The 26318-nt window shown below is 46.1% G+C and overlaps 1 protein-coding gene across 1 annotated transcript in view; it reads right to left on the minus strand.

The window, feature by feature from the left end:
• The window catches only part of CTC1 (CST telomere replication complex component 1), a 126379-nt gene that overhangs the window by 22337 nt on the left and 77724 nt on the right, over window positions 1-26318 (minus strand). Inside the window, exons 14-16 of the mRNA XM_040346774.1 lie at window positions 17896-17985; window positions 16637-16738; window positions 16498-16556 (exon numbers count right to left, since the gene is read on the minus strand). Coding sequence (XP_040202708.1) covers window positions 16498-16556; window positions 16637-16738; window positions 17896-17985 — 251 coding nt within the window. The remainder of the gene's footprint in view (window positions 1-16497; window positions 16557-16636; window positions 16739-17895; window positions 17986-26318) is intronic.

The raw sequence follows: 26318 nt of genomic DNA on the forward strand, positions 1-26318 counted from the left end.
CGCTTGACAAACCCCAATAGCAGCCACTGCTGGCTGTATTACTGCACCTGCCGTAGCAAAGGATGCCTTTAAAAGTGTCTCAAAACGCTTATCCACCGGTTCTTTAAACATCTGTATGTTTTCCACCGGGCAAGTTAAAGATTTGTTTACACAAGAGATGGCGGCATCCACAGCTGGGAGAGCCCACCTCTTGGAAAATTTCTCTTCCATAGGGTAGATGGTGGAAAATCTTTTAGGTGGTAAAAAGATCCTATCTGGTCGTATCCAATCCTGAAAAATCAGTTCCTCTAAAAGAGGATGGACCGGAAAAACAGCGCTGCTCAAAGGCGCTTTCAATGAACCTAAGGATGATACCGCCGAAGCCTGAGGCTCCGGTAAGGGCAACTTAAATGCCAGGCGGACCATGTCTGTCAATGACTGAATCCACAAGCTCTCTGCATGGGAGGCCGAGACTGGCTCCTCATAAGTAGACTCCTCATCCCCTGAACCCTCATGGTCCTGGGAATGATTTTCCTGAGCTTCTAATTCTCCGAGGGAGAGAACCTCAGCATCTGGGGGTACACCCCTAGGTGACAGAGACCTAGTCCGCTTCTTGCCCGACATGGAATTGACTATCATAGTTGCCAATCTCTTCTCTAGTCCCCCTAAGGAAAGGGCTAGCATTTCCTCTGTGACAAACACAGGGTTGGGTGGATCTGAACTAGCCTCAACACCAGATCCCCCTAATGGCTCAACCAAGGCACCCACTACTGGAATAATTTGTGGGGAGAGTACAGGCATATCCCGACTCGAACCTTCAGAATCTGAGGGGGAACCCCTTTGTCCTCTGGCACCTCTTGCCATTTCCCCTGATCCTGATGCTTTGGAAGCCATGGTACAATACCGAGGCACCCCTACTTACAACAACTGACTGATGTAGGTAGGAGAAAAAACTATGCGGTTTTAAGGGGACAGTAGTAACAACTAATGCCCAAAAAACCCAATGGGGAAACCAATATGTGTTCCCTATTTTTCTTTTTTTTTTTTTCAATTATGCATATATATATATATTTTTTTTTTTTTTTTTTTTTTGGATTTTTTGGATCCTGGGTCCCTTTTTTCCCTTTTTCTACGGAATCACATTGTCTCCCCACAAGAGAAATTGCAAGAATCCACCTGCTGTAAGGAAATGTTTAGGCTAGATTGAAAAGCTAGTTCTGTTTGTCAGAACTGCAATACTCCCTTGCGCCACCGGGTGCCACTGTGCATCAGGCTTGCACTGCTGCCGCTCTGTGTCCTCCTCTCCTGAGCTCAGAAATGAACTGAGCCAATACAGCACAGAGGAAGGGCCGCCCCTTCCTCTTATGAGATCCAACGTCCCGCCCCCCCCCTTTAAAAACGGCGCGAATTTCGTCTTTTTCTTTTTTTTTATAAATCGCTGTGCACGCGCCCGCGCGCGTGCCCGTGTCACGGGGGGGGGGCCATGGTGGAAGCAGCATGCTGCAGGGACGCAGGAGAGAAGACAAGACACAGAGGAAACATCCGCACAGCACCCGGCCAGGTAAGAACCTTCAGGTAGGCGCAGACACCTCCCTAGTTCAGGGTAAAGAGTAGGCACACACTAATACCCCACCTAGCGCTCAGCCAGATAGAACCTGCAACACATAGACCAGGGAGATCACACATATGGGGAGTAAAAACACAGACCATCCTGTCTTACACAGACATAGTGGCCCCAGACTGCCAATGCAAGAGCATACTCAGGCAAACTCCCCCAAAAGATCCCCCCTGGAGAGCCTGCTGCCGAACCAAGTTCCGCAGACCCCCCTTTCTTACCTGCTCCATGCCGCAGGACCTTGCACAGCAAGTGGTCCAATCTTCCCCCATCTCCGTGGGTGGCGTCTAGACCTTCAGGCCCTGGGGTCCTTTGAAGGAACCCACTGTCCTGGACCCATATAGCATCCTGGCAAACAGGGACTTTAGGCACCCCAAAGGGTTCTAAGTCCTGGGCCCAGGATCCAGCTCTCTGAAAGAGAAGCATTATGGGCAAAACCCCCTAGCTAGGGGCCCGGGTACTGTCCACTTTGGCTCTGAGGCACCTTGGACAGATCCGGTTAGCCTGCCTTGATCCCAAGGATGTAGAGACAAGCTATTCCATGACCAACACCTAAGACACTGGCGAAAAAACTGAGGTACTCCTCCTATGGGAGGGGGTTATATAGGGAGGGGCACTTCCTGTTTGAGATTGCCAGTGTCCATCACCTGAAGGTACTCCATATAACCCACATAGTAATGAATATGCCGCTCTGTGTCCCGTGATGTACGAGAAAGAAATGCATTAGATTACTATAAAAATGTCACTGGCAGGGAAGGGGTTAACACTAGGGGGCAAGGAAGGGGTTAAGTATGTTCCCTGGGTGTGTTCTAACTGTAGGGGGGTGGCCCCACTAGGGGAAATGACTGATCGCTGTTCATACATTGTATGAACAGACGGTCAGGCATTTCCCCACTGACAGGACCAGGGGCTGTGTGTTTACACACACAGCTCCCTGTCCTCGCTCTGCAACGAGCAATCGTGGGTGCTCGGCGGCGAACGCGCCCGCCGGGCACGTGCACGGGAGTCAGAAACGAGCCGATGTAGAGCTACGGGCTCTCGTGCAGGGGAGTCGACCTGCCGTCGTAGAACTGCGGCGGCTGGTCGGCAAGTAGTTAAACACCTACTCAATCCAGGACTGCAGCAGCTCTTCTCCCCTCTCTTCTCACAGGAGACTTCTGATGTCAGTCAAGTCCAGTGAAAACGTAACGAGGGGGGGGGGGGGGTTGGTAGTGATCCAAGGTGTGCTGTGTGTGTCTACAGACACACACAGCCTGGCTCAGGATCAAGTCTGCATGAGTGCCCCTGTAGCAAGCGGCTTCCTATGGCCCCGTACACACGGCCGAGGAACTCGACGTGCCAAGCCCGTCGAGTTCCTTGTTGAACTTGTCGAGAAGCTCGACAGGCTTGCTTTGCATACACACGTAACAGTAGGCATGTGCAATTTTTTAAGTTACGAATACGTTTTCCGTCATTTTTCGTTATTTTAGTTGATTCGTTAACATACGAATGAACGAATGGTTTAGCGCAATTAATAACGAATAACGATATTTTCAAAATAACGAATATGGAAAACAACGAAGATACGAAAGAAGAAAAAAACGAAAACATAGAAACAACGAAAATACCGAACCCAAAAAAAAAATAATTACGAAAAACAAAATGAACGAAAATGCAAACTTACTAATATTCGAAGACCGAAAAGAAAACGAAATGCCGAACAAAGACTAAAAAACGAAAATCAAAACTAACGAAAAATAAATTACGAATCTTCGGAAAACTGAAATGAAAACAACGAAAATACAAAATAATGTAAATTAGCTTTCGTTAGTACTGAAATATTTCTGGACATTGACCAATAGCCACTGAGCGCTGTCCCTTTCCTCTGAAGAGGTTTGTTCCTTCCCCCAATGAGCTTCTTTCTCATTACCTCCTGGCTCCTTGTGTCTTTTTCTGTGTTAGACTGCAGTGCATCTAATTTCTAGATTTGTATTTGTAATATCTGACATATTTTAGTTTTCTTCTACGTCAGACTTCATTCTAGACAGGGTGTGTGTGCTAACTAAGACAGTCAAGTCAATCACAGTAAAGTACAAATTACAAAATGACGACGAGTAGTGTGTCGAATAAACGTAAAATGTATTCTAACAAAATTACGAATGCAATAAAATCTACAAAAGTACGTTTTTACAATCAAAGGAAATTAGACATGAAAATACGAATGATCATAAAGCAACGAAAATATATTTCTTTACGAAAATACGAATGCGGCATGATGGAAAATATAATGTAAATACGAATAACAAAACAACGAAAATTAAACTAACGTAAAAACGAAGGAACGAATAAAATCATTTTAAAAATACGAACGCGGCAGAATACAAAATATAAAGAAAATACGAATCTCGATTCAACGAAAAATAAACTAACAGAAAAAAACGGAAACGGAAAAAAGAGTGTTACGAAAATACTAAAGAGTACGAATACGATAACTAACGTCTTACGAAATTACGACTCGTTACGAATCACGATAAACGAACAGAAACGAAACAGAAATAAACGAAAATTTTTGCTGTGCACATGTCTACGTAACAGACCAAAATTTGGTTGTTCTCCGGCGCGGTGACGCTCACGACGTATGACGCGACTATAAAAGGGGAGGTTTGATTTTGTTGGCGCCACCCTTGGGGCTCCTTTTGCTGATTCCGTGTTTACGCGTGTTAGTAAAAGTTTGGTGAGTGACGATTCGTGCTTTTCAGTCTTTGTGCTTTCAGATTGATCTCTGCCGTTCAGTTTGTACTTGTGGGGGTCGTATCTAGGCAATCGGGACGTGCGGTCAGGTCGTATTGTTTTACATTGCGGTCCTGTCCCCGCGTTTTTCATTGTCAGGGTCGTTCTTCATAGGTCTTGCTGTTCTTCACTGCGGTCTGTTTAGTGCAATTCTGATTTGTCGTTCGTTCCTAGCCTTGTAGCCATGTTGCAGGCACCTAGTCGTCGCCGACTTCGTGCTAAGCATCTTCTGTGTGTAGGTCTGTTTGTTTATGACCTAGACGATGAGGAGTTCATGAACAGGAGGAGGACGCGTTCATGGACCAAGAATTGGTTGCTCCGTAGGAACCAATTCTCTCACATGCCTTTGCTGCGGGAGCTTCAGGAAAATAATCCTGTTGATTACAGGAATTTCCTGAGGATGTCTGATCCCGTCTTTCAGCACCTGTTGGCTTTGGTGTCCCCCTATATTACCAGGCAGGACACCGTTATGCGGGAAGCCATCAGTGCTGAGCAGAGGCTAGTTGCCACCCTCCGTTATCTGGCAACTGGGAGAAGCCTTCAGGACTTAAAGTTCTCGACGGGCATCTCCCCCCAGGCTCTGGGCCTCATCATTCCTGACACCTGCTCTGCCATCATCCAGGTTCTGCAGGAGGAATATATGAGGGTAAGTTTGGTCCTTTAATATCACATTTTATGTCTATAATGTATGCTAATGTCTTGTAGTTATCTCCTCCTTCCCTAATTACCATGTCTGGAATATGCTGTGATTGTCCCCTTTGCCCCCATGCATGCTGTAAACTTTGATGCCCCTTTTTTGGCCTACATGCATATTTCCCATCACTTACCTCCCCAGCATGCTATCCTGGGCCCCAACCTACCTAGTCTAGTCACTTCCCAATGTATTGTGTTATATCCATTGTAATGTCCCCCCCCCCTCCCCTCCCAAATGTGTTGTAAAGTCTATGTTCACCAATAATCCTAATTATATTATTTTTGTAATCCCAAACTCATCTAGCCCTCCCCTCCCAAATGTGTTTTAAAGTCTATGTTCACCAATAATCCAAATTATATTATTTTTGTAATCCCAAACTCATCTAGCCCTCCCCTCCAAAATGTGTTGTAAAGTCTATGTTCACCAATAATCCAAATTATATTATTTTTGTAATCCCAAACTCATCTAGCCCTCCCCTCCCAAATGTGTTGTAAAGTCTATGTTCACCAATAATCCAAATTATATTATTTTTTTAATCCCAAACTCATCTAGCCCTCCCCTCCCAAATGTGTTGTAAAGTCTATGTTCACCAATAATCCAAATTATATTATTTTTGTAATCCCAAACTCATCTAGCCCTCCCCTCCCAAATGTGTTGTAAAGTCTATGTTCACCAATAATCCAAATTATATTATTTTTGTAATCCCAAACTCATCTAGCCCTCCCCTCCCAAATGTGTTGTAAAGTCTATGTTCACCAATAATCCAAATTATATTATTTTTGTAATCCCAAACTCATCTAGCCCTCCCCTCAAAAATGTGTTGTAAAGTCTATGTTCACCAATAATCCAAATTATATTATTTTTGTAATCCCAAACTCATCTAGCCCTCCCCCAAACTTGGGCACTGGCCCATCAGAGGGGGTGTTTAATGTGTTAATTGTCTAAATCTATTTAGATATAATATGCTAGTTCCCAGAAATGTTATAATGCTTATAATGTCTTTGTCTTATCTGCTTGCAAGGTTATGTGGCTAATTTTTTGCATTTTTTCATCCCCAGCTTCCGTCCACACCACAGGAGTGGCAGTCTGTGGCTTTGGACTTCCAGACCCAATGGAACTTCCCCAACTGCGGGGGAGCCATCGACGGGAAGCACGTCCGCATCGTGCCTCCACCCCGTTCGGGATCCCAGTTCTTTAACTATAAGGGGTTCAACAGTATTGTGCTGATGGCGGTGGTGTCAGCACAGTATGAATTCCTTTTTGTGGATGTCGGGATGAACGGACGGATATCGGATGGGGGAGCCTTCAGGCAGACGGAGTTTGCGCTTCGCCTTCAGGATGATGATCTGTCATTGCCACCGGATGACCAGAATGTAGAAGGCCTGCCATTTGTTTTCCTGGCTGATGAAGCGTTTGCCCTGGGACCCCATCTTATGAGGCCATTCCCTCAGCGCACCCTCACCCCAGAGAGGAGTGTCTTTAATTTCCGGCTGGGCCGAGCACGCAGAGTGGTTGAGAACGCTTTCGGCATCATGGCCAGCCGGTTCCGCCTTTTCCTCACCTCTCTCCACATGGCGGAATATAAGTGGAATACTATTATTTTTGCATGCTGCATTCTTCATAATTTTTTGCGGAGACAATCTCCAAATTATATGGCCCTGGTTGGGCCTGAGGCACAACTTTTGGCTCCATCACAAACTTTGGCGGGCCTTGAAGCTGGCCACACAGGACTGCCCCCCCAGAGTGCCCGTGAAGTCCGGGACAAATACATGGACTATTTCATGGGTAGAGGGGCAATACCATCTCAAGCAAATTTGCCATAATTTAATCTTTCCCAAAAATAAATCCGAATATTTTTTATAAACTTGTTATGTCTTGCTTGTGTTGCTTGGAGTTCTTTACTAAGTGTAACTAAGTGTATTTTCATTATCAACTAGCAAACATTTCCCAGGTGATCCCCAAATCAAACCCATAGAAAATTTAACGTATTTTAGGAAAACCACCACACACTTTTTTGAGGTTCAAAAGCTCTTTATTTTACTAATTTTTTTTTTTTTGGTTTGTTTTCCAAAATACCCTACAAAAATATTTGGTTTTTTTCTCATACAATATACAATCATTTTTGTAATTTTTTTGGTCTTTTTTCTCATACAATATACAATCATTGTAATTTTTTTGGTCTTTTTTCTCATACAATATACAATCATTTTTGTAATTTTTTTGGTCTTTTTTCTCATACAATATACAATCATTATTGTAATTTTTTTGGTCTTTTTTCTCATACAATATACAATCATTTTTGTAATTTTTTTGGTCTTTTTTCTCATACAATATACAATCATTTTTGTTATTTTTTTGGTCTTTTTTATCTTAATAAACATTAAAATCTGTTTTTTTTATTTTTTTTGTTGTTTTTTTAATTAAATAAACATTAAAATCAGTTTTTGTATTTTTTTGTTGTTTTTTTAAATAAAGAAACAGTAAAATCTGTTTTTTTTATTTTTTTGTTGTTTTTTTAATTAAAGAAACAGTAAAATCAGTTTTTTTTATTTTTTTGTTGTTTTTTTAATTAAAGAAACAGTAAAATCTTTTTTTTTTTTTTGTTGTTTTTTTAATTAAAGAAACAGTAAAATCTGTTTTTTTTATTTTTTTGTTTTTTTTTTAATGAAATAAACATTAAAAACTGTTTTTTTTTTTTTTGTTGTTTTTTTAATTAAAGAAACAGTAAAATCTGTTTTTTTTATTTTTTTGTTGTTTTTTTAATTAAAGAAACAGTAAAATCTGTTATTTTTATTTTTTTGTTGTTTTTTTAATTAAAGAAACAGTAAAATCTGTTTTTTTAGAATATTTTTTTTTTTTTTTATGATTCAGACTCTCCCCAAAACATCAAGTACATTTTTTAATTTATTTTCCACCCTCCTTGTTCTTTCTTTAATTTTTCTGTTGGCCAGATGAATCTCCTCCACCTCTGCAGGCCCAGATTTCTGATATAAACATCTGGACAGTATGCCTGTCCAAGTCCAAGCCACCACCTGATCCTGAAATGTGGGACAAAACCATTTTTTTAAATTAGGCAGGCCTACATCTACATTACCTGAAGCTGGGTTAGTTATATGTTACTTTACCTGATGTGGTGGCAGGCTGCGCATCATCACCATCCCTCGGGGGTGTGGCTTGCTGGACTTCTTGCTCCCGTGTCGAAGCTTCATGACGCCCTACGAGAATGAAGAAAATGGAAACAGGATTTTTATAGCTTATAGGCCTGAAAGAGGAATATGATTCACTTTATACAATTTCTGGGACTATTGATGTTTTGAAAAACCCCTCAGGGCAAAACACAGGATTGAAGGCATTCACAAAGATCATGACAATTCTTGTAGCTTTGGTCTACTTTTAAACATGTAAGCCAACCAAGTATACACTGGATCACCTCACCTCTGTGTGAACCCCAAAATGGGTTATTAAAGGGGAAAACAATTATGCAAATGAGTCCACATGTGTCACCGACTGCTGAGCAGACTCTCCTTTTACTGTATATATTTTAATTTAACAAAAAGTTTTGTTGTTTTAATAGCACATCTACATCATTTTCAATATTGATCTCACCCCAATTTTTGTGAAATGTCATAATTTTGAGCATTTTAAACACAATATTTTGTCGTTCCGAATGTACGTCCACTTTGACGACAAATTCTTGTGCAGAAAAACATAATACAGTACAACCTGAAATAAAAAACACATGGAGCGGAACAAATCTTACAAAATATATAACAAACTTACTTCTTCTAATCACTCTCCTGATCCTCTTCATTTGTTCCGGCTCCCGTTTTTTGAGGTCACACCACCTTTTTCGGATCTGCTCCTTGGATCTTTTCACCCCAAATTTCCGATGGAGACTCCTCCTCACCTTCTCCATTATTTGGGCCTTGACCTTATTAGGGTACTTGTATGGCCCATGCCTCCCATCATAGTCCTCTGCTTTGAGGATGAGGACCATCTCCACCATTTCCTCAAAGGTCATGTTGGTGGCCTTAAAACGGATTCTCCGTGTGATTCCTCGTCCCGCCTGGCCTGGCTCCTGTCTTGCTGCCATATTATCCAACATGTGCTCCCAACAAAAAAAAGATTGAAAAGGGGCGGGGAAAATACGACACCATGAACGTCAGGGGCGGGGAGACGTGCGTAAAGTCACACATGCGCGTGTATAAAGGGCTACCACGTGAGTAAAAGGGGCGTTCACAGTTTGTGGAAGACGGCGGAGATAACGATCGGGTCAAAGACCGGTATGTAACTACATTTTACATGTTATTCTTGATTGAATGATTTTGTGGGCTACATCTTATGTTCATAAACTAAAACATAGCTAGTTCGAAATTTGAAGGTAATGGTCCGCTATAGTGCCGTCGTACGTAACCAACGCTTTGCTTATGCATTTTGATCCAACTACTGTTGTGTGGGCAATCTCGGTTCTCATCAGGATGTCTTCTAAAAAAAAGTCGGTTTAAACATGATGCAAATGGTCGCTTTTATGTCTTGACCAAACTAGATCGGAGTGCTTTTCTCTAACGTTTCATACACAAATGAGGATGAGATCTGGCTTATTAGTTCTACACAACTGGTCATCTGTTTCCTAGGAACTGACCCAACATGATCTGCTGCCAATTCCTCCTTGTCGTTTTCGCGACGGAAGATAAGGGGCGGGGGGAAACATAAATTTTTTTTAAGCATGGGCGGATGTCGTGTGCGGAGTGTATATAAGGCTCGAACACACGTAGCGTCCATACGACCGGCTTGCGTAAGAAAGACGTTTGAACGACAAGCGTGTAGGTATGCTTCGAACTTGGGACAGCAGTGGCATATTCAGGAAAGACAGACATTTAAAGGAGCAATAACCCCAAATTGTTTGGGGCAGAAATAACTAACTTTACATTATATCAGTCTGGATTTCATGTCCTCATTGTCCCTTTTTGCTTTTAAGCAGCTGTAATCCTTTGCATAAATCATCACTTCCTGGTTCTCTGGCTCCCTCAAAAATTTATCAGGGGAGCTTGTCACTGTGGTCTAAGCTGTGTGTCTAAAAATCCACCGAAACAATGCTAATAATTTTTGAAATGAAAATATGCCCTGGATTTATTTGTTTTTGTTCTGTGTGTCTCTTTACTTCACAGAAACATTAAATCATTTTAAAAGCAAAAGTGAAACTAGAGGCACATTATATGTATGCACTTGTATGTCTCTAGACACTGTAAACAGTCATTTCCTCCAAAAAAAGAGTTATCCATTAGTGACCCTTTAAGGGCTAGCTGGTGAGAAAGAGTAATTAACTTTATAGACTGTGTATTGACATTATTTATTTCTCCTTGGTTTTGGACAGGAAAAGATGAACCTGTTTAACAGACCTGATTTTTTGGAGATATTTATCGATCGGTGGCAAGAACTTCCTGTTCTGTGGGCCACCAAAGACCCCATATCACGAAACAGAGACTTGCGCAAAACCGCACTGGAGAGCCTGCTCCCACTTGTGCGGAGACAGGTGGGGTTTGATGTGACAACTGACCAGTTGGAGGTCAAAATTGGGACCTTGAGAGGCACCTACAGGAAGGCACGCAACAAGGTCTTGGCTTCGATGAGATCTGGAGCTGGAGCAGGGCGGGTATTTAAACCCAAGTTGTGGTACTATAGCAAACTGAGCTTCCTGGATGAACACCTGGAGGTAAGGGAGTCACTTTCGAGCCTTGCCCCCAGAAGGAACAGAAGGTCCAGCCTTCCCTCCAGCCAACCTGCTGCTCCCTCTGCAGATGAACCCTCTCAGCAGCCTTCCATCCTGGATGAAGATCCGGATTTGCCCAGCTGGAGCCAGGTATATAGTACTTTCAATGTGCAAATGTGTGGTGTTTAAATGTTGTTAAAGAGATGTAAATTAAGATGTTAAAGGTAAAAAAAAGTTAGAGCTAAAAGTGTTATACAGAACATTTGTCAGTATTGGCCAGGAATTATTTTTGTGTGATTCACCATAAAACATGGGTCACAATGATTGGCTTAGCTAAGTCGTGACTAAAAAATATGCAACAGTCAGGAGCTTAAAAAAAATTTATTTAAAAAAAAAAAAAAGTAAAACTGTACTTTTTTTCCATACACAGGACGAGACCAGGCAGCAGGAGGATCGGGAAAATGCCAGGCAGGAGGAGGACAGGGTGAGTGGCTTGGAGGAGGCTGCAGGCCCAAGTATCTTGGACGTGTTGGCAGGCCCAAGTGGCTTGAACGTGGTGGCAGGCCCAAGTGGAGCGGATGAGGTGGCAGGCCCAAGTGGGTTGGACGAGGTGGCTGGGCGAAGTACCAGATGTCAGGTGTCTCCTCTTCGCCTGCGTCCGAGAAGGCAGGTGAGGGATACAAGGGTGCGTGACGCCTCACTAGCCCTCATTCGGGACGCCCATGCAACCCTTCAACAGCCTCCCACTGCTCAGGAGGGATTTGTAACGGTGGTTTTGGCCAAAATGTCCGAAATGACAGTAGACCAGCGCCTCCTCTTTGAGGGACTTCTCATCACCCTCGCAAATCAGGGGGTGAGGGGTCTTCTCACGGAGGACACTGTCATTTGCCGCCATCCCCATCCTCACACACCACATAACTCCCAAGCTCACCCACCTTCTTCTTCTCCTGCTCCTTCTCAACCTCCCCCACCTTCTTCTTCTTCTCATGCTCCTTCTCAACCTCCCCCACCTTCTTCTTCTTCTCATGCTCCTTCTCAACCTCCCCCACCTTCTTCTTCTCATGCTCCATCTGAACATTCTTCTTCCTCTTCTTCTCCTGCTCCTTCTGAACATTCTTCTTCCTCTTCTTCTCCTTCTGAACATTCTTCTTCCTCTTCTTCTCCTGCTCCTTCTCAACATTCTTCTTCCTCTTCTTCTCCTGCTCCTTCTCAACATTCTTCTTCCTCTTCTTCTTCTACTACTCCTCCTCCTTCTACTGCTCCTCCTCCTTCTACTGCTCCTTCTACTACTCCCCCTCCTTCTACTACTCCTCCTCCTTCTACTCCTCCTCCTTCTAATGCTCCACCTCCTTCTACTACTCCTCCTCCTTCTACTGCTCCTCCTCCTCCACCTCCTCCTCCACCACCGTCGTCTACTCATCCTCCACCACCTTCGTCTACTCCTCCTCCTGGCATGAGTACTACCCCTGTGGCACCACCTCCAGCCAGGCAGAAGAGGAAGGCTGCTGAGAAGGCTGCAGAGAAGGTGAAAGAGCAGGCTGCAGGGAAGCCACCAAGGAAGGCCTTGAAGAAATCAAGAAAGTGACTCCCTTACTTCCATGTGGTGTACCAGAGTTCAGGCTGCTATAGTACCACAACCTGGTGACATCTGCCTGCCCTGCTCCAGTTTGTGACCTCGGGGAGTCCAAGACCTTGATGCGTTCCTTCCTGAATGAACCTCTCAAGTCCCCATTTTGGCCTCCAACTGCTCACCAGTCACATCAGGCCACACCTGGCTGTGCACAAATGGCAGCAAGCTCTCCAGTGCTGACTTTTGCATACTTAATTTATTTTTATAACCAAAATAAATGGTAAATTTTTATTTTACAGTTCATACTTGTCCTTGTATTTTTTTGATTTACAATTTTGCAAGTGAGAAGGCAGGTTTTTTTTTTTTTTAAATTGGATATAAGGTGTCATTTGAAAGGGACAGATGAGATAAGACAAAGTAATAAGGTTTCTATGGGGGGAACTTGACATTACAAAAAATAAAAGGATTTGCATTTTTGTGAACTTTAAAATTAAGGTGAATATTAAGAGCAGGATTTAAAACACAGGACCAAAATAAGGTGAGAATATTTAAAAAAAAAATATTGAGATCAGTAAGAAAAAGGTTCCACCAAATTTTAAGGAACTCTGTGTGAATATCCTAAAAAAAGAAAAAAATAATATTGCTGTTTTGTGCCCTTACAAAAAATTGTGTAAAGTGCTGCAAATAAACGATGAAATAATGTTGGAAGCGACACGAATGTGCTATCTCCATTCCAAATGCTAGTTTTACCTATGTTGTTCTCCAGTGTCTACGTTTTTGACAGGTTTCTTAGCATACACACGACCGAGTTTCTCGTTTAAAAAACAGCCCGATGAAGAACTCGTCGAGCCAAAATCCACTGCCATCGAGAAAATAGAGAACCTGCTCTCTATTTGCTCGACGAGTTCCTCGGCGGCTCCATCGGGCCGAAAATGTACACACGACAGAGTTTCTCGACAGAATCCGGCTCTTCACCGAGATTCTCGACGAATTCTGCCGAGAAACTCTGTCGTGTGTACGAGGCCTATGGGGGCACTCAGAGAAGTGGAGGTTCGGGTCCGCTCTGTGCAAAACCATTGCACAGAGCAGGTAAATATAACATGTTTATTATTTAACGTCTTCTCGTCCATGCTATAGCCACAAAGATGGCTACAGCGCCGCCGTCCATTTCTGGGAGGGTGTCCATGGATGTCCTCCCAGAACTACGCACCCCACACACTCCCTGCCCCCCCATCAGTGTCAGCTATCACTGCCCTTCAGTGCTTCATATCAGTGCCCATCAGCGCAGCCTTATCAGTGCCCATCAGCAAGCCTCATCTGATCTAAATGCAGTCTATTGTTTTTTTACAGGCCTGTACACAAGTACAAAAATCTGCATTGATGCATAGTATTTTAAATACAAATACGTGCATTTACTATATACAGTGGATATAAAAAGTCTACACACCCCTGTTAAAATGTCAGGTTTTTGTGATGTAAAATGTGAGACAATTCAGAACTTTTTTCACCTTTAACCACTTCCGGACCGCCACATGTACATATACGTCGGCAGAATGGCACGGACAGGCACATGTACGTACCTGTACGTGCTCTGCTTGACGTGGGTCGGGGGTCCGATCGGGACCCCCCCCGGTACATGCGGCGGTTCCCCTGGCTCCAGGAGCGATCCGGGACGAGGGCGCGGCTATTCGTTTCTAGCCGCCCCCTCGCGATCGCTCCCCGGAGCTGAAGAACGGGGAGATCTGTATGTAAACACGGCTTCCCCATGCTTCACTGTGGCGGCTGCATCGATCGAGTGATCCCTTTTATAGGGAGACTCGATCAATGACGTCAGTCCTACAGCCACACCCCCCTACAGTTGTAAACACACACTAGGTGAACCCTAACTCCTACAGCGCCCCCTGTGGTTAACTCCCAAACTGCAACTGTCATTTTCACAATAAACAATGCAATTTAAATGCATTTTTTGCTGTGAAAATGACAATGGTCCCAAAAATGTGTCAAAATTGTCCGAAGTGTCCGCCATAATGTCGCAGTCACGAAAAAAAATCGTTGATCGCCGCCATTGGTAGTAAAAAAAAAAATAAAAAAAATAAAACTATCCCCTATTTTGTAAACGCTATACATTTTGCACAAACCAATCGATAAAACCGCAGAGGTGATCAAATACCACCAAAAGAAAGCTCTATTTGTGGGGAAAAAAGGACGCCAATTTTGTTTGGGAGCCACGTCGCACGACCGCGCAATTGTCTGTTAAAGCGACGCAGTGCCGAATTGTAAAAACCCCTTGGGTCATTTAGCAGCATATTGGTCCGGTCCTTAAGTGGTTAATGTAACTTATAAACTGTACAACTCAGTTGAACAACAAACTGAAATCTTTTAGGTGTAGGGAAGTAAAAAAATAAATAAAAATGATGGTTGCATAAGTGTGCACACCCGAAAACCCTGTACACACGATCAGAATTTCCGATGGAAAAAAGTCAGATGGAAGGCATGAGTAGGCTGCAAGAGGCCCAAAAGAAACCACTGGCTTGACAAATCTACTTTACAGAGATCAATGTGATGACTAACAAGCTGGCAGACACCACAGGGAACCTGTACTGCAGTATTGCCAGTACCATGAAAACATCGAAGGCAGGTCAGGTTCACCCTAAAGAAGAACAGTTTTAAAGTAGGGCTGTGGAAATTAACTATTAATTCCTAGATTAATCGACTCACCTCTCCGCTGTCTTCCGGGTCTTCAGGGAGTTCCGTCGGAGATCCGATGACGTCACGGACACCGGCGGGGCTTGCCTTGTCCATCTGAAGGGCTCCTTTGCTGTGCCTTCATATCTGCATGGACCTTACTATCTGCCACACGCAAGGGCTGTTACACTTCCCTCCATCAACCTGGGATTCTACAGCCATCCACTGGGAGTTGTGATAGTTCCCTTCACGGGACATCTACATGCCGACGGACTGATGTTAACCCCTCCTCATCTGGATTCAGCAGTGGTATCATAGTACACATTTTTATACCAGTATCATACTTGGCTACATGTTTTTATGACTGCTTTTGCTAGCATTTGGTATTACTCTTACCATTTTTACAGTTTATGTAGCCACATCGATTTTAGCTCCAGTGCAATATTTATTTTGTTACCTACTTGAAGACTATAAAAGTTTTAATGCTATTCCCATCGAGCGCTGCCTTTGTGTGTTTTTTGTATCCTGCTATCCATTTTCCAGTGGTTGGTAGCTGCACTGGGAATCAGCCTGCAAGGAGATCAGCTAAAAGTAGTTGGATCTGCATGTGCGTTATAATTAATCAAAATTAGTCGATCCAACAATTTAAAAAAATCGATTAATTGAACACGAAAATTTTAATCAGTAACAGCCCTATTTTAAAGCACTACTTCTCCAGCTTCCCATGCTCCAGTGCTGCCTTTGCCAATACTCCTCTTGGGGGGGGGGTTCAATGACTTCCAGTGAGGCCGGGTTTTCACATGCATACCGTCCCGTGGAGTGTCTTCACACCAGAATCATGATCCAGAGAACAGCACTCACCTAAGAAATGTTCTCTGCAATCCTGGGGACTGCCCACCTCTGGAGAACAAGGAAGGTTAAGGAGTCACACATGATGTGAACTACCTGGAGTTTGCATGTTCTCCCTGTGCCAGTGTGGGTTTCCTCCGGGTTCTCCCCTTTCCTCCCACACTCCAAAGACTGCTGGTAGGTTAACTGGATCCTGTCTAAAGTGGCCCTAATGTGTGTATAATTGTGAGTTAGGGACCCTAGATTGTAAGCTCCTTAAGGGCAGGGACTGATGTGAATGTACAATATCTATGTAAAGTTCTGCGAAAAATGGACAGCGCTATATAAGTAATAGGTGATAAAAGACTGGAATATTTCAGTGGAGGGTATGAAACTTGGATTTTGAACCTTTTGCACCCAAAACAAGCATGGAGCCAAAAACAAATGGGATCTCGTACTGAAATCTCTATAATGGAGTTCTTGGCTTGGCCATCAATTTCCGGTCAATAGATGGATAGTTCAGTGTTCCCCCCCGCCTCCACTCATAATGGCTGTTGTAAATGAATGGTAAGTCTTGGGAAAAATTCACACAAGCATCCACCCAAAACTACGTTTCTGATTGACACAAATTGAATATATGGGGTTACCTGCTCTTCACTGCCTCCTCTATGGAGAAGCTTTCAACATTGTATGAATGTTCCGAACTCTGTGGACACAAGAAGAAAATATCACATATATTACAGGAACCAAATACACAGCTCATCCACTATATAATCTGAAATGTACCTCTACATCTTCCAGCATCCAATCACTGGGGACCTTGAGACCCCGCAGACCACGCTGCATATCTACACCACAATCCGACAACGAATCAAATGTTCCACCATCCTGCATAATACAAATAAACTGAGTCTGTCCTCCTCCTGCAGCGTGATACAGACAAAAGGGGGCTATAAGTCTGTCCTCCTCCTGCAGGGCGATACAGACAGAAGGGGGCTATGAGTCTGTCCTCCTCCTGCAGGGCGATACAGACAGAAGGGAGCTATGAGTCTGTCCTCCTCCTGCAGGGTGATACAGACATAAGGGAGCTATGAGTCTGTCCTCCTCCTGCAGGGTGATACAGACAGAAGGGAGCTATAAGTCTGTCCTCCTCCTGCAGGGCGATACAGACAGAAGGGGGCTATGAGTCTGTCCTCCTCCTGCAGAGTGATACAGACAGAAGGGAGCTATGAGTCTGTCCTCCTGCAGGGTGATACAGACAAAAGGGAGCTACGAGTCTGTCCTCCTCCTGCAGGATTATACAGACAGAAGGGAGCTATGAGTCTGTCCTCCTCCTGCAGGGTGATACAGACAGAAGGGAGCTATGAGTCTGTCCTTCTCCTGCAGGGTGATACAGACAGAAGGGAGCTAAGAGTCTGTCCTCCACCTGCAGGGTCATACAGACAGAAGGGAGCTATGAGTCTGTCCTCCTCCTGCAGGGGGAAAAAGAAAGAAGGGAGCTTTGAATCTGTTCTCCTCCTGCAGGGTGATACAGACAATAGGAGGCTATGAGTCTGTCCTCCTGCAGGGTGATACAGACAGAAGGGAGCTATGAGTCTGTCCTCCTCCTGCAGGGTGATAGAGACAGAAGGGGGCTACGAGTCTGTCCTCCTCCTGCAGGGTGATAGAGACAGAAGGGGGCTACGAGTCTGTCCTTCTCCTGCAGGGTGATACAGACAGAAGGGAGCTATGAGTCTGTCCTCCTCCTGCAGGGTGATACAGACAGAAGGGAGCTATGAGTCTGTCCTCCTCCTGCAGGGGGAAAAAGAAAGAAGGGAGCTATGAGTCTGTCCTCCTGTAGGGTGATTCAGACAGAATGGAGCTATGAGTCTGTCCTCCTCCTGCAGGGTGATACAGACAGAAGGGAGCTATGAGTCTGTCCTCCTCCTGCAGGGTGATACAGACAGAAGGGGGCTATGAGTCTGTCCTCCTCCTGCAGGGTGATACAGACAGAAGGGAGCTATGAGTCTGTCCCTTTTTTGGAAACCATCACAAGTTTTTCTTACCGTTTGTCTGCTGGCAATAATATGATATTGTGTGTTGGGCCGGAGTAAAGGAAACCATCGAACAGAGGATTCAGAGAAGAGCAGCAGAACCTACAGATGAGAGAAAGACATAGACATAAAGAGACATAGACATAAAGGGGAGCTAGAAGGTCCGCAGACTGTAAAAACCTTTTATCTCTGTGACCACACTTTATCCATACCAGAGCAATCACTGTTAGCTCGCGGCCTAACCTTTTCCCCCACAGCACCACCAAACCCATTCACCCTCTCTTTAGATCTTAATAGATTAATCAGGAATATTACTATTAAACGTTATTACAACATTGAAGCCTCCAAAAAAAAGGTAGCCGAGATTTAGAATATGATACCACCCTTGAAGGTCACACGATTGAAGATTCCACCCCCATCAGTGAAGATACCACCGTTGAAGATTCCTACATCTTGGGCTCACCGGAAATGAGGGCACTTGATCAACTGGAAGAGCTATATACTGATCACCTTATCGAAACACTGACTCAACATTTTGCCACCTCCCCACCTATTCAACATACTAAATTTAGGCCCAAATCTATTTTTAACCCTACATTTGCTAAAGGAACCTATGTTCAGACGTTTTACCAAGTTGTTTATGCGGACATTCTACGCATGTGTAATGAATCTACGGCCTGAACCCACTGCACTTCCAACCTGACCTCCACAGAACTTACAGCTCTTAAACTGCATACTGACAGCAGACAACTTGTCATTAGGTCAGCAGATAAAGGAGGAGGGATTGTAGTCTAAAACCGCACAGATTATATGAAGGAGTCCAATCGGCTGCTTTCAGATAGTTCTACGCATAAGAAACTTCCTAGAGATCCCTTACCTCAGGGTTCGACAAAATCCGGGCACCAGGTCGCAATTGCGACTAGAATTAGCGACCTGGTGCCCGGAAAGCTTAGGCCTGCAGAAGGCCGCAAAGTCGCGGCCTCAATTACCAGGTGGCACAGCCTGACGTGATCTGGAGTCATCTTGTGGTGGCCGTTGGCATGACAAGTAAACCAGCAATTCTAATGAAGCTTCCACAGTGTTTTCACTGCCATCTCCTTCCCTCTAATTCGAGCCCCCAAACATTATATATATTTTTTTATTCTAAAACCCTAGAAAATAAAATGGCGGTCGTTGCAATACTTTCTGTCACACCGTATTTGCGAAGCGGTCTAACAAGCCAAGTTTTTGGGAAAAAATACACAGTAAAGTTAGCCCAATTCTTTTATATATTGTGAAAGATAATGTTACGCCGAGTAAATTGATACCCAACATGTCACGCTTCAAAATTGCGTCCGCTCGTGGAATGGCAACAAACTTTTACCCTTTAAAATCTCCATAGGCAACATTTAAAAAATTCTACAGGCTGCATGTTTTGAGTTACAGAGGAGGTCTAGGGCTAGAATTATTGCTCTAGCTCTACCAACCACCGCGATACCTCACATGTTTGTTTTGAATACAGTTTACATATGCGGGCGCAACTCACATATGGGTTCGCTTCTGCGCGTGAGCTCGACGGGATGGGGTGTGTTTTCTGGCTCCTAACTTTTTTAGCTGGCTCCTAGATTCCAAGCAAATTTGTCAAACCCTGCCTTACCTACTTTCATCACTGAGGCACATGACATTGTAAACAGAGCTACCGCAGATGGTATAGTTACACCACATGAAGCTGCATTCCTGAAGCAGGATTTCTACAAAAGGCCATATTTTTATCACCTGCCGAAGGTACATAAAGATCTCAAAAATCCCCCAGGTAGACCCATAGTTGCCGCTATGAAAAGTGTTAGCAGCTATTTTTCTGTTTATATAGATCACTTTTTGCAGCCAATAGTACAAAATTTACCCTCCTACATAAAGGACAGCATCCATCTTCTCAACATGTTACAATCCTACACCTGGGAACCCACATATCTTTGGCTCTCTTTAGATGTGGTCTCTCTATACACATCCATCCCCCACAATATTGGACTCATGGCCGTACAGGATTTTCTCAACAATGAACCACTTTTAAACCCGCGTCAGACCCAATTCTTACTTAAAATGCTCGAATATTGTCTCACACATAATTACTTCGAATCAAATGGAGATTCCTACATCCAGACACAAGGGACAGCCATGGGGGCTAATTTTGCTCCCAGCTACACAAATTTGACCATGGGCCATTGGGAACAACACATAACAACCCCTATGCATCCCATATAGTTTTCTATGGGCGATATATAGATGATGTTGTAATTATATGGGACTTTCCTTTACCTCAGTCTCCGACAGTAACAAATTGGCCTTCTTGGATTTAGAACTATTCCATCACAATGATAAAATCTGCGCTACAAATTATACCAAACCTACTTCAGGAAATTCATATTTACATTTTAACAGCTATCACCACCAACGATGGGTGAAGAATATTGCCAAAAGCCAATTCTGACAACTGAGGCATAACCGTATGCGTATAGAGGACTACAACGCCCAGGGTCAATGTCACGTACCTGGTACAGAGCAGAGCCTGGCGTGCAGGGAATGGCAACTCTTGCTCCTCTGACTCCGGAACCCCTGGTAGAGCAGACAGGGAGCGCTAGAGTTCAGAGTCGCACAAGCGCCAGGAAGGTGCCGTGCAGGTCTGCGGTGGTCTCCTGAAGACTCCACAGATGCTGTGCAGGAACTGCAGAGATGCTGGAGGGAGACAGCAGACAACAGGAGCTTGGTGCAGATGGCTGGAACAGGCAGCAGGTGGGAGGTGTGTTGTAGTACAGATGCTGGCAGAGTCAGGCAGGCCGGGTCAAACACAGGCGGGCGGATCCGGTACAGGGGGAAGCCAAAGCAGAGTCGTAGTTCAAGCCGGATCAGTAACAGGCGGGCAGCAGACCGTTTGGAAGGAGCAGGCGGAAGCGAAGTCAGACAAGCCAGGGATCAGGGCAGGCGGAGAACAGCAGGGTCAATGGTAAGCCAAGGTCACAGGTAACAGGAGCCAATCAGGTAACAGGTGTCAGGTAGGGTAAACAGGAACGCTGTTGACTGAGCAGCAGGGAGCTATGGGGAGAGCCCCATTAAATAGCCTAAGTGGCGCCAAAATGGCGTCAGCACGTGCCCGCGCGCGCCGCTATTGCGCGTGCGCGCGCGCGCCGCTATTGCGCGCACCCGTGCGCGCCGACGTGCCGCGAGCGCGCGCTCCCGTGCGCGCTAATGCGCTATTGCCGCTATTGCGCGCCGGTGCGCGATTAGCGCCACCTAGTGGTCGACCAAGTCCATGACATTGCCCCCCCCCAATGGGCAGCCTCCGGATGCCCAACTGAGACATCTTAAGTGGATGAGCGTTCTTGAAGGACCGAATCAAGCTTTTAGCGTGGATGTTGCGTTCAGGTTCCCAGGAGTTTTCCTCAGGGCCATAGCCCTTCCACTTCACCAGGAACTGAACCTGATTGCGCCTTTTTCTGCAGTCAAGGATAGACTCAATCTCGAATTCCTCCTCACCGTTAACCAAGACCGGTTCGGGTGGATCAGTGCTTCGCCCAGGAAAGGGGTTAGCGACGTCAGGCTTCAGGAGGGTGACATGAAAGACCGGATGGATGCGGAAAGACTCTGGTAATTCGAGTTCATAGGCCACACTGTTGATCTTCCTTCTGATTGGAAATGGCCCCATAAACTTAGGCCCCAGTTTCTTAGACGGACAGGCAAGTCTCAGGTTCACAGTAGACAACCATACCAGATCCCCAGGTTCCAGGTTCAGTTCTCCTCTTCGCCTTTTATCAAATACCTCCTTATTATGCTCCTGAGTCTTTGCCATAGTTTCCTGGAGAAGCCTGTTGTTAACGCTGAAGAAGTCTAATGTCTCTTGGACGGCGGGCACCGTACATTCCGGGACACGATTAGACAAAAATAGCGGGTGGTAGCCGTAATTCGCAAAGAAAGGGGTTTGTTTGGTAGCAGAGTGAATTGAATTATTATATGCGAATTCAGCCAGTGGAAGTAGAGAGACCCAATCTTCCTGGGAGAACGACGAGAAACAGCGTAGGTATTGTTCTAATGTTTGGTTTGTCCTCTCAGTTTGGCCATTTGATTGTGGGTGATAAGCAGATGAGAACGACAGCTCAATCTTGAGGGACTCGCAGAGCGTTCTCCAGAACCTGGAAGTAAACTGTACTCCACGATCTGACACGATATTTGCGGGGATGCCGTGTAACCGCACAATTTCCTTAATGAAGATTTTAGCCGTTTCGGGAGCAGAAGGCGTACCCCTCATGGGCAGAAAGTGTGCCATCTTGGATAGTCTGTCCACTGTCACAAAAATGGTGGTGAAACCCTCAGAAGGAGGGAGCTCAACAATAAAATCCATGGAGATCATTCTCCATGGTCTCTCTGGTACGGGCAAAGGCTTCAACAGTCCCCAGGCTCTGGATTTGCTCCCTTTACTTCGGATGCACGTGGTGCACGACTCCACATAACTCTTACAGTCTTTCATAAGCTGGGGCCACCAAAATGTGCGCTGCAAGAGTTCCGAGGTCTTCTGTACCCCAAAATGGCCAGCCAGCTCATGGTCATGACAGAGACTCAGGACACTGACCCGTAAGTCTTCCGGCACAAAAATCCTGTCCTCATGCCACAACAAGCCATCTCTGAGTTGCAAATTTGTATCCGAAGAGGAGGCCAATCCTGCAGAGGCCTGTTTGATCCGTGACAATAGGTCATCCTGAAGCAGCAGAAAATTTCCCGGAGATAAGATAGTGTCCGGAGGAGCAGGGTTTTCAGAGTCGCTGTACATCCGGGAAAGAGCATCGGGCTTGGTATTCTTGGACCCTGGCCTGTACGTTATGTGGAAAGTGAACCTGGTAAAAAAAAGCGCCCATCTGGCTTGACGTGGTCTTAGTCTCTTGGCTACTCTCAGGTATTCTAAGTTCTTGTGATCTGTATAGATCAAAATTGGGTGCGCTGCACCTTCCAATAAGTACCGCCACTCCTCCAGCGCTGCCTTGATCGCTAAAAGTTCTCGGTCACCCACATCATAGTTCCGTTCCGCGTCAGATAGTTTGCGGGAAAAAAAAGCAACCGGGTGGAGAAGGGCCTTTGGCCCCTGTCTTTGGGAAAGCACCGCCCCGACTGCCGTCTCCGAAGCGTCCACCTCCAAGATATAGGGCAGGCTGGCATCTGGGTGTCTAAGGACCGGTGCAGACGTAAACAGTTTCTTCAACGCCTCAAAAGCTCCTTGGGCTTCAGGGGACCAACGGAACCGGACAGTTTGTTTGGTCAGGCCGGTTATGGGAGCGATGATGTTGGAAAACCCCCTAATGAACTTTCTGTAGAAATTGGCGAACCCGATAAAGCGTTGGATGCCCTTTTTATCTGTGGGCGCAGGCCACTCAAGGATTGCCGTAACTTTCTGCGGGTCCATCTCAATGCCGTTGACTGAAATAACAAGTCCCAGGAACTGTATGCTTTCACATTCAAACTCACATTTTTCAGGTTTGGCGTATAATCCGTGTATTCGGAGTCGCTTAAGTACGCTTTTGACGTGTTCCCGATGTTTGACAACAGAAGGGGAAAAAATGAGGATGTCGTCAAGGTAGACCACGACAAAGAGGTCAAGGTAGTCTTTAAAGATGTCATTCACGAAGTGCTGGAATGTGGCAGGCGCGTTGCAGAGCCCGAAGGGCATCACCAAGTACTCGAAGTGGCCGAAGCGGGTGCGGAAGGCAGTCTTCCATTCGTCGCCGTCCCGTATTCGTACCAAGTTATAGGCCCCCCGCAAGTCCAGTTTCGTGAAAATGACCGCTGCTCCCAGTCTTTGGAATAGTTCCGGCACCAGCGGGAGAGGGTATCGATTTTTTATTGTTACCTTATTAAGCTCGCGGTAATCCACGCAGGGGCGGAGAGAATGGTCCTTCTTCTCGACGAAGAAAATTCCTGCCCCTGCTGGTGAGGTAGAGGGGCGGATAAACCCCTTCTTGAGGTTATCGTCGACATAAGTCTTTAGATTTCCAAGTTCTAGTTCAGTTAGGGGAAAAATTCTTCCGAAAGGGATTTCGGCCCCGGGGAGGAGCTCAATCGGGCAGTCGTATGGTCGGTGAGGGGGAAGGGTGTCAGCCCCCTTTTTGCTGAAGACGTCCAGGAACTCGTGGTACACCTCGGGGACAGATTGGCGGATTTCAATGTCGGAGTCCATGCAAAGCAAAGAGGGGGGAGATGAGATTGCCTGCAAGCAGTGTTGTTGACAGTAGGTGGAACAAAAGCAAATCTCACCGGTAGTCCAGTTTATCTGAGGGTTGTGAGCCTGGAGCCAGGGTATGCCCAGGATTATAGGGAACAGAGGGGATTCAATAACATCCAGGCATAAAAGTTCTCGATGACTGTCCGAGATGGTAGTGGCAATGGGCAGGGTTTCTTGGGTGACTGGCCCGGATTTCAAGATAGACCCATCGGCCAAGTGTACAGACAGTCCAACAGCCCTTGGGCGTAACGGAATATGGTGATGAGTGGCAAAGGCAGAGTCCAGAAAACAGCTGCAGGCCCCGGAATCAAGTATGGCGCTGGTCCGTATATCCCTTCCTGGAAGCTGCAATAAAACGGGGACAGCCAGATGAGCAGATTTGTTGAAGACAATGGGTGAGGGGACAGATGACATGAAGGTGCACTTACGGAATTTTGCTGGGCAGGTCCTCACGTAATGGCCGGACTCTCCGCAGTAGAGGCAAAGGTTGTTTGTCCGGCGTCGAAGTCTTTCCTCAGCAGTGAGAGAAGGGCGGATCAAACCCAGCTGCATGGGTTCTGGAATGTCTCTAAAGGCAGTGGTCGGAGCTGGAGGAATCGGGTTAGGGTACGCGGGTACCCGGGGTAGCATCCATGTTGGGCGATTCAGACCGGTGGCACGTTCAGTCCTGCGTTCCCTCAAGCGTCTGTCAATCTGGATGGTTAGGTTGATAAGAGCCTCCAGAGTGTCAGGGACCCCTACACGTGCGAGTTCATCCTTAAGTGCTTCGGCGAGGCCCAAGCGGAACTGATAACAAAGGGCCGAATTGTTCCAGGTAGTGTCCGCACTCCACCTTCTGAACTCGGCTACATAGTCCTCAACGGGTCTGCGACCTTGCAGGAGGGCATGCAAAGCGGCTTCAGCGGTAGCGGCCTGATGAGGGTCCTCATACAACAAGGACATAGCCTGAAAGAACGTGTCCAACCGGTCAAGGGATAAGTCCTTTTGCTCCATCAGACGGTGGGCCCACGCCTGCGGTTCACCCGATAGGAGGGCCATAACAAAACCTACTTTGGTAGCTTCTAGTGAGAAAGTTCGTGGCTGAAGCGCAAAGTAGAGCTCACAAGCATTCCGGAACGCTCTAAACTTGCTTCGTTCTCCTGCAAATCTTTCAGGCATGGGCACTTTAGGTTCAGGGGGCAGCATAATAACTGAAGGTGACGCGGATGCGCCAGACGAAGAAGAAGTGGATGGAGTAGACAGTTCCTGGACACGATTTTCAAGTCGGGTATAGCCTTCCTGCAGGGCCCTGACTGCTTGGGTAAGGCCATCCAGATGGCGACAAAGTTCCGTCATAGGGTCCATTCCCTGCGCAGGCTCAGACATGGCTGCTCAGTACTGTCACGTACCTGGTACAGAGCAGAGCCTGGCGTGCAGGGAATGGCAACTCTTGCTCCTCTGACTCCGGAACCCCTGGTAGAGCAGACAGGGAGCGCTAGAGTTCAGAGTCGCACAAGCGCCAGGAAGGTGCCGTGCAGGTCTGCGGTGGTCTCCTGAAGACTCCACAGATGCTGTGCAGGAACTGCAGAGATGCTGGAGGGAGACAGCAGACAACAGGAGCTTGGTGCAGATGGCTGGAACAGGCAGCAGGTGGGAGGTGTGTTGTAGTACAGATGCTGGCAGAGTCAGGCAGGCCGGGTCAAACACAGGCGGGCGGATCCGGTACAGGGGGAAGCCAAAGCAGAGTCGTAGTTCAAGCCGGATCAGTAACAGGCGGGCAGCAGACCGTTTGGAAGGAGCAGGCGGAAGCGAAGTCAGACAAGCCAGGGATCAGGGCAGGCGGAGAACAGCAGGGTCAATGGTAAGCCAAGGTCACAGGTAACAGGAGCCAATCAGGTAACAGGTGTCAGGTAGGGTAAACAGGAACGCTGTTGACTGAGCAGCAGGGAGCTATGGGGAGAGCCCCATTAAATAGCCTAAGTGGCGCCAAAATGGCGTCAGCACGTGCCCGCGCGCGCCGCTATTGCGCGTGCGCGCGCGCGCCGCTATTGCGCGCACCCGTGCGCGCCGACGTGCCGCGAGCGCGCGCTCCCGTGCGCGCTAATGCGCTATTGCCGCTATTGCGCGCCGGTGCGCGATTAGCGCCACCTAGTGGTCGACCAAGTCCATGACAGTCAAATACTAAAAACTAAATTCAAAGACCAGGGTTATCCAG

This window comes from Rana temporaria, chromosome 3, assembly GCF_905171775.1.
Source record: "Rana temporaria chromosome 3, aRanTem1.1, whole genome shotgun sequence".
In the NCBI taxonomy this organism is placed as follows: domain Eukaryota; kingdom Metazoa; phylum Chordata; class Amphibia; order Anura; family Ranidae; genus Rana; species Rana temporaria.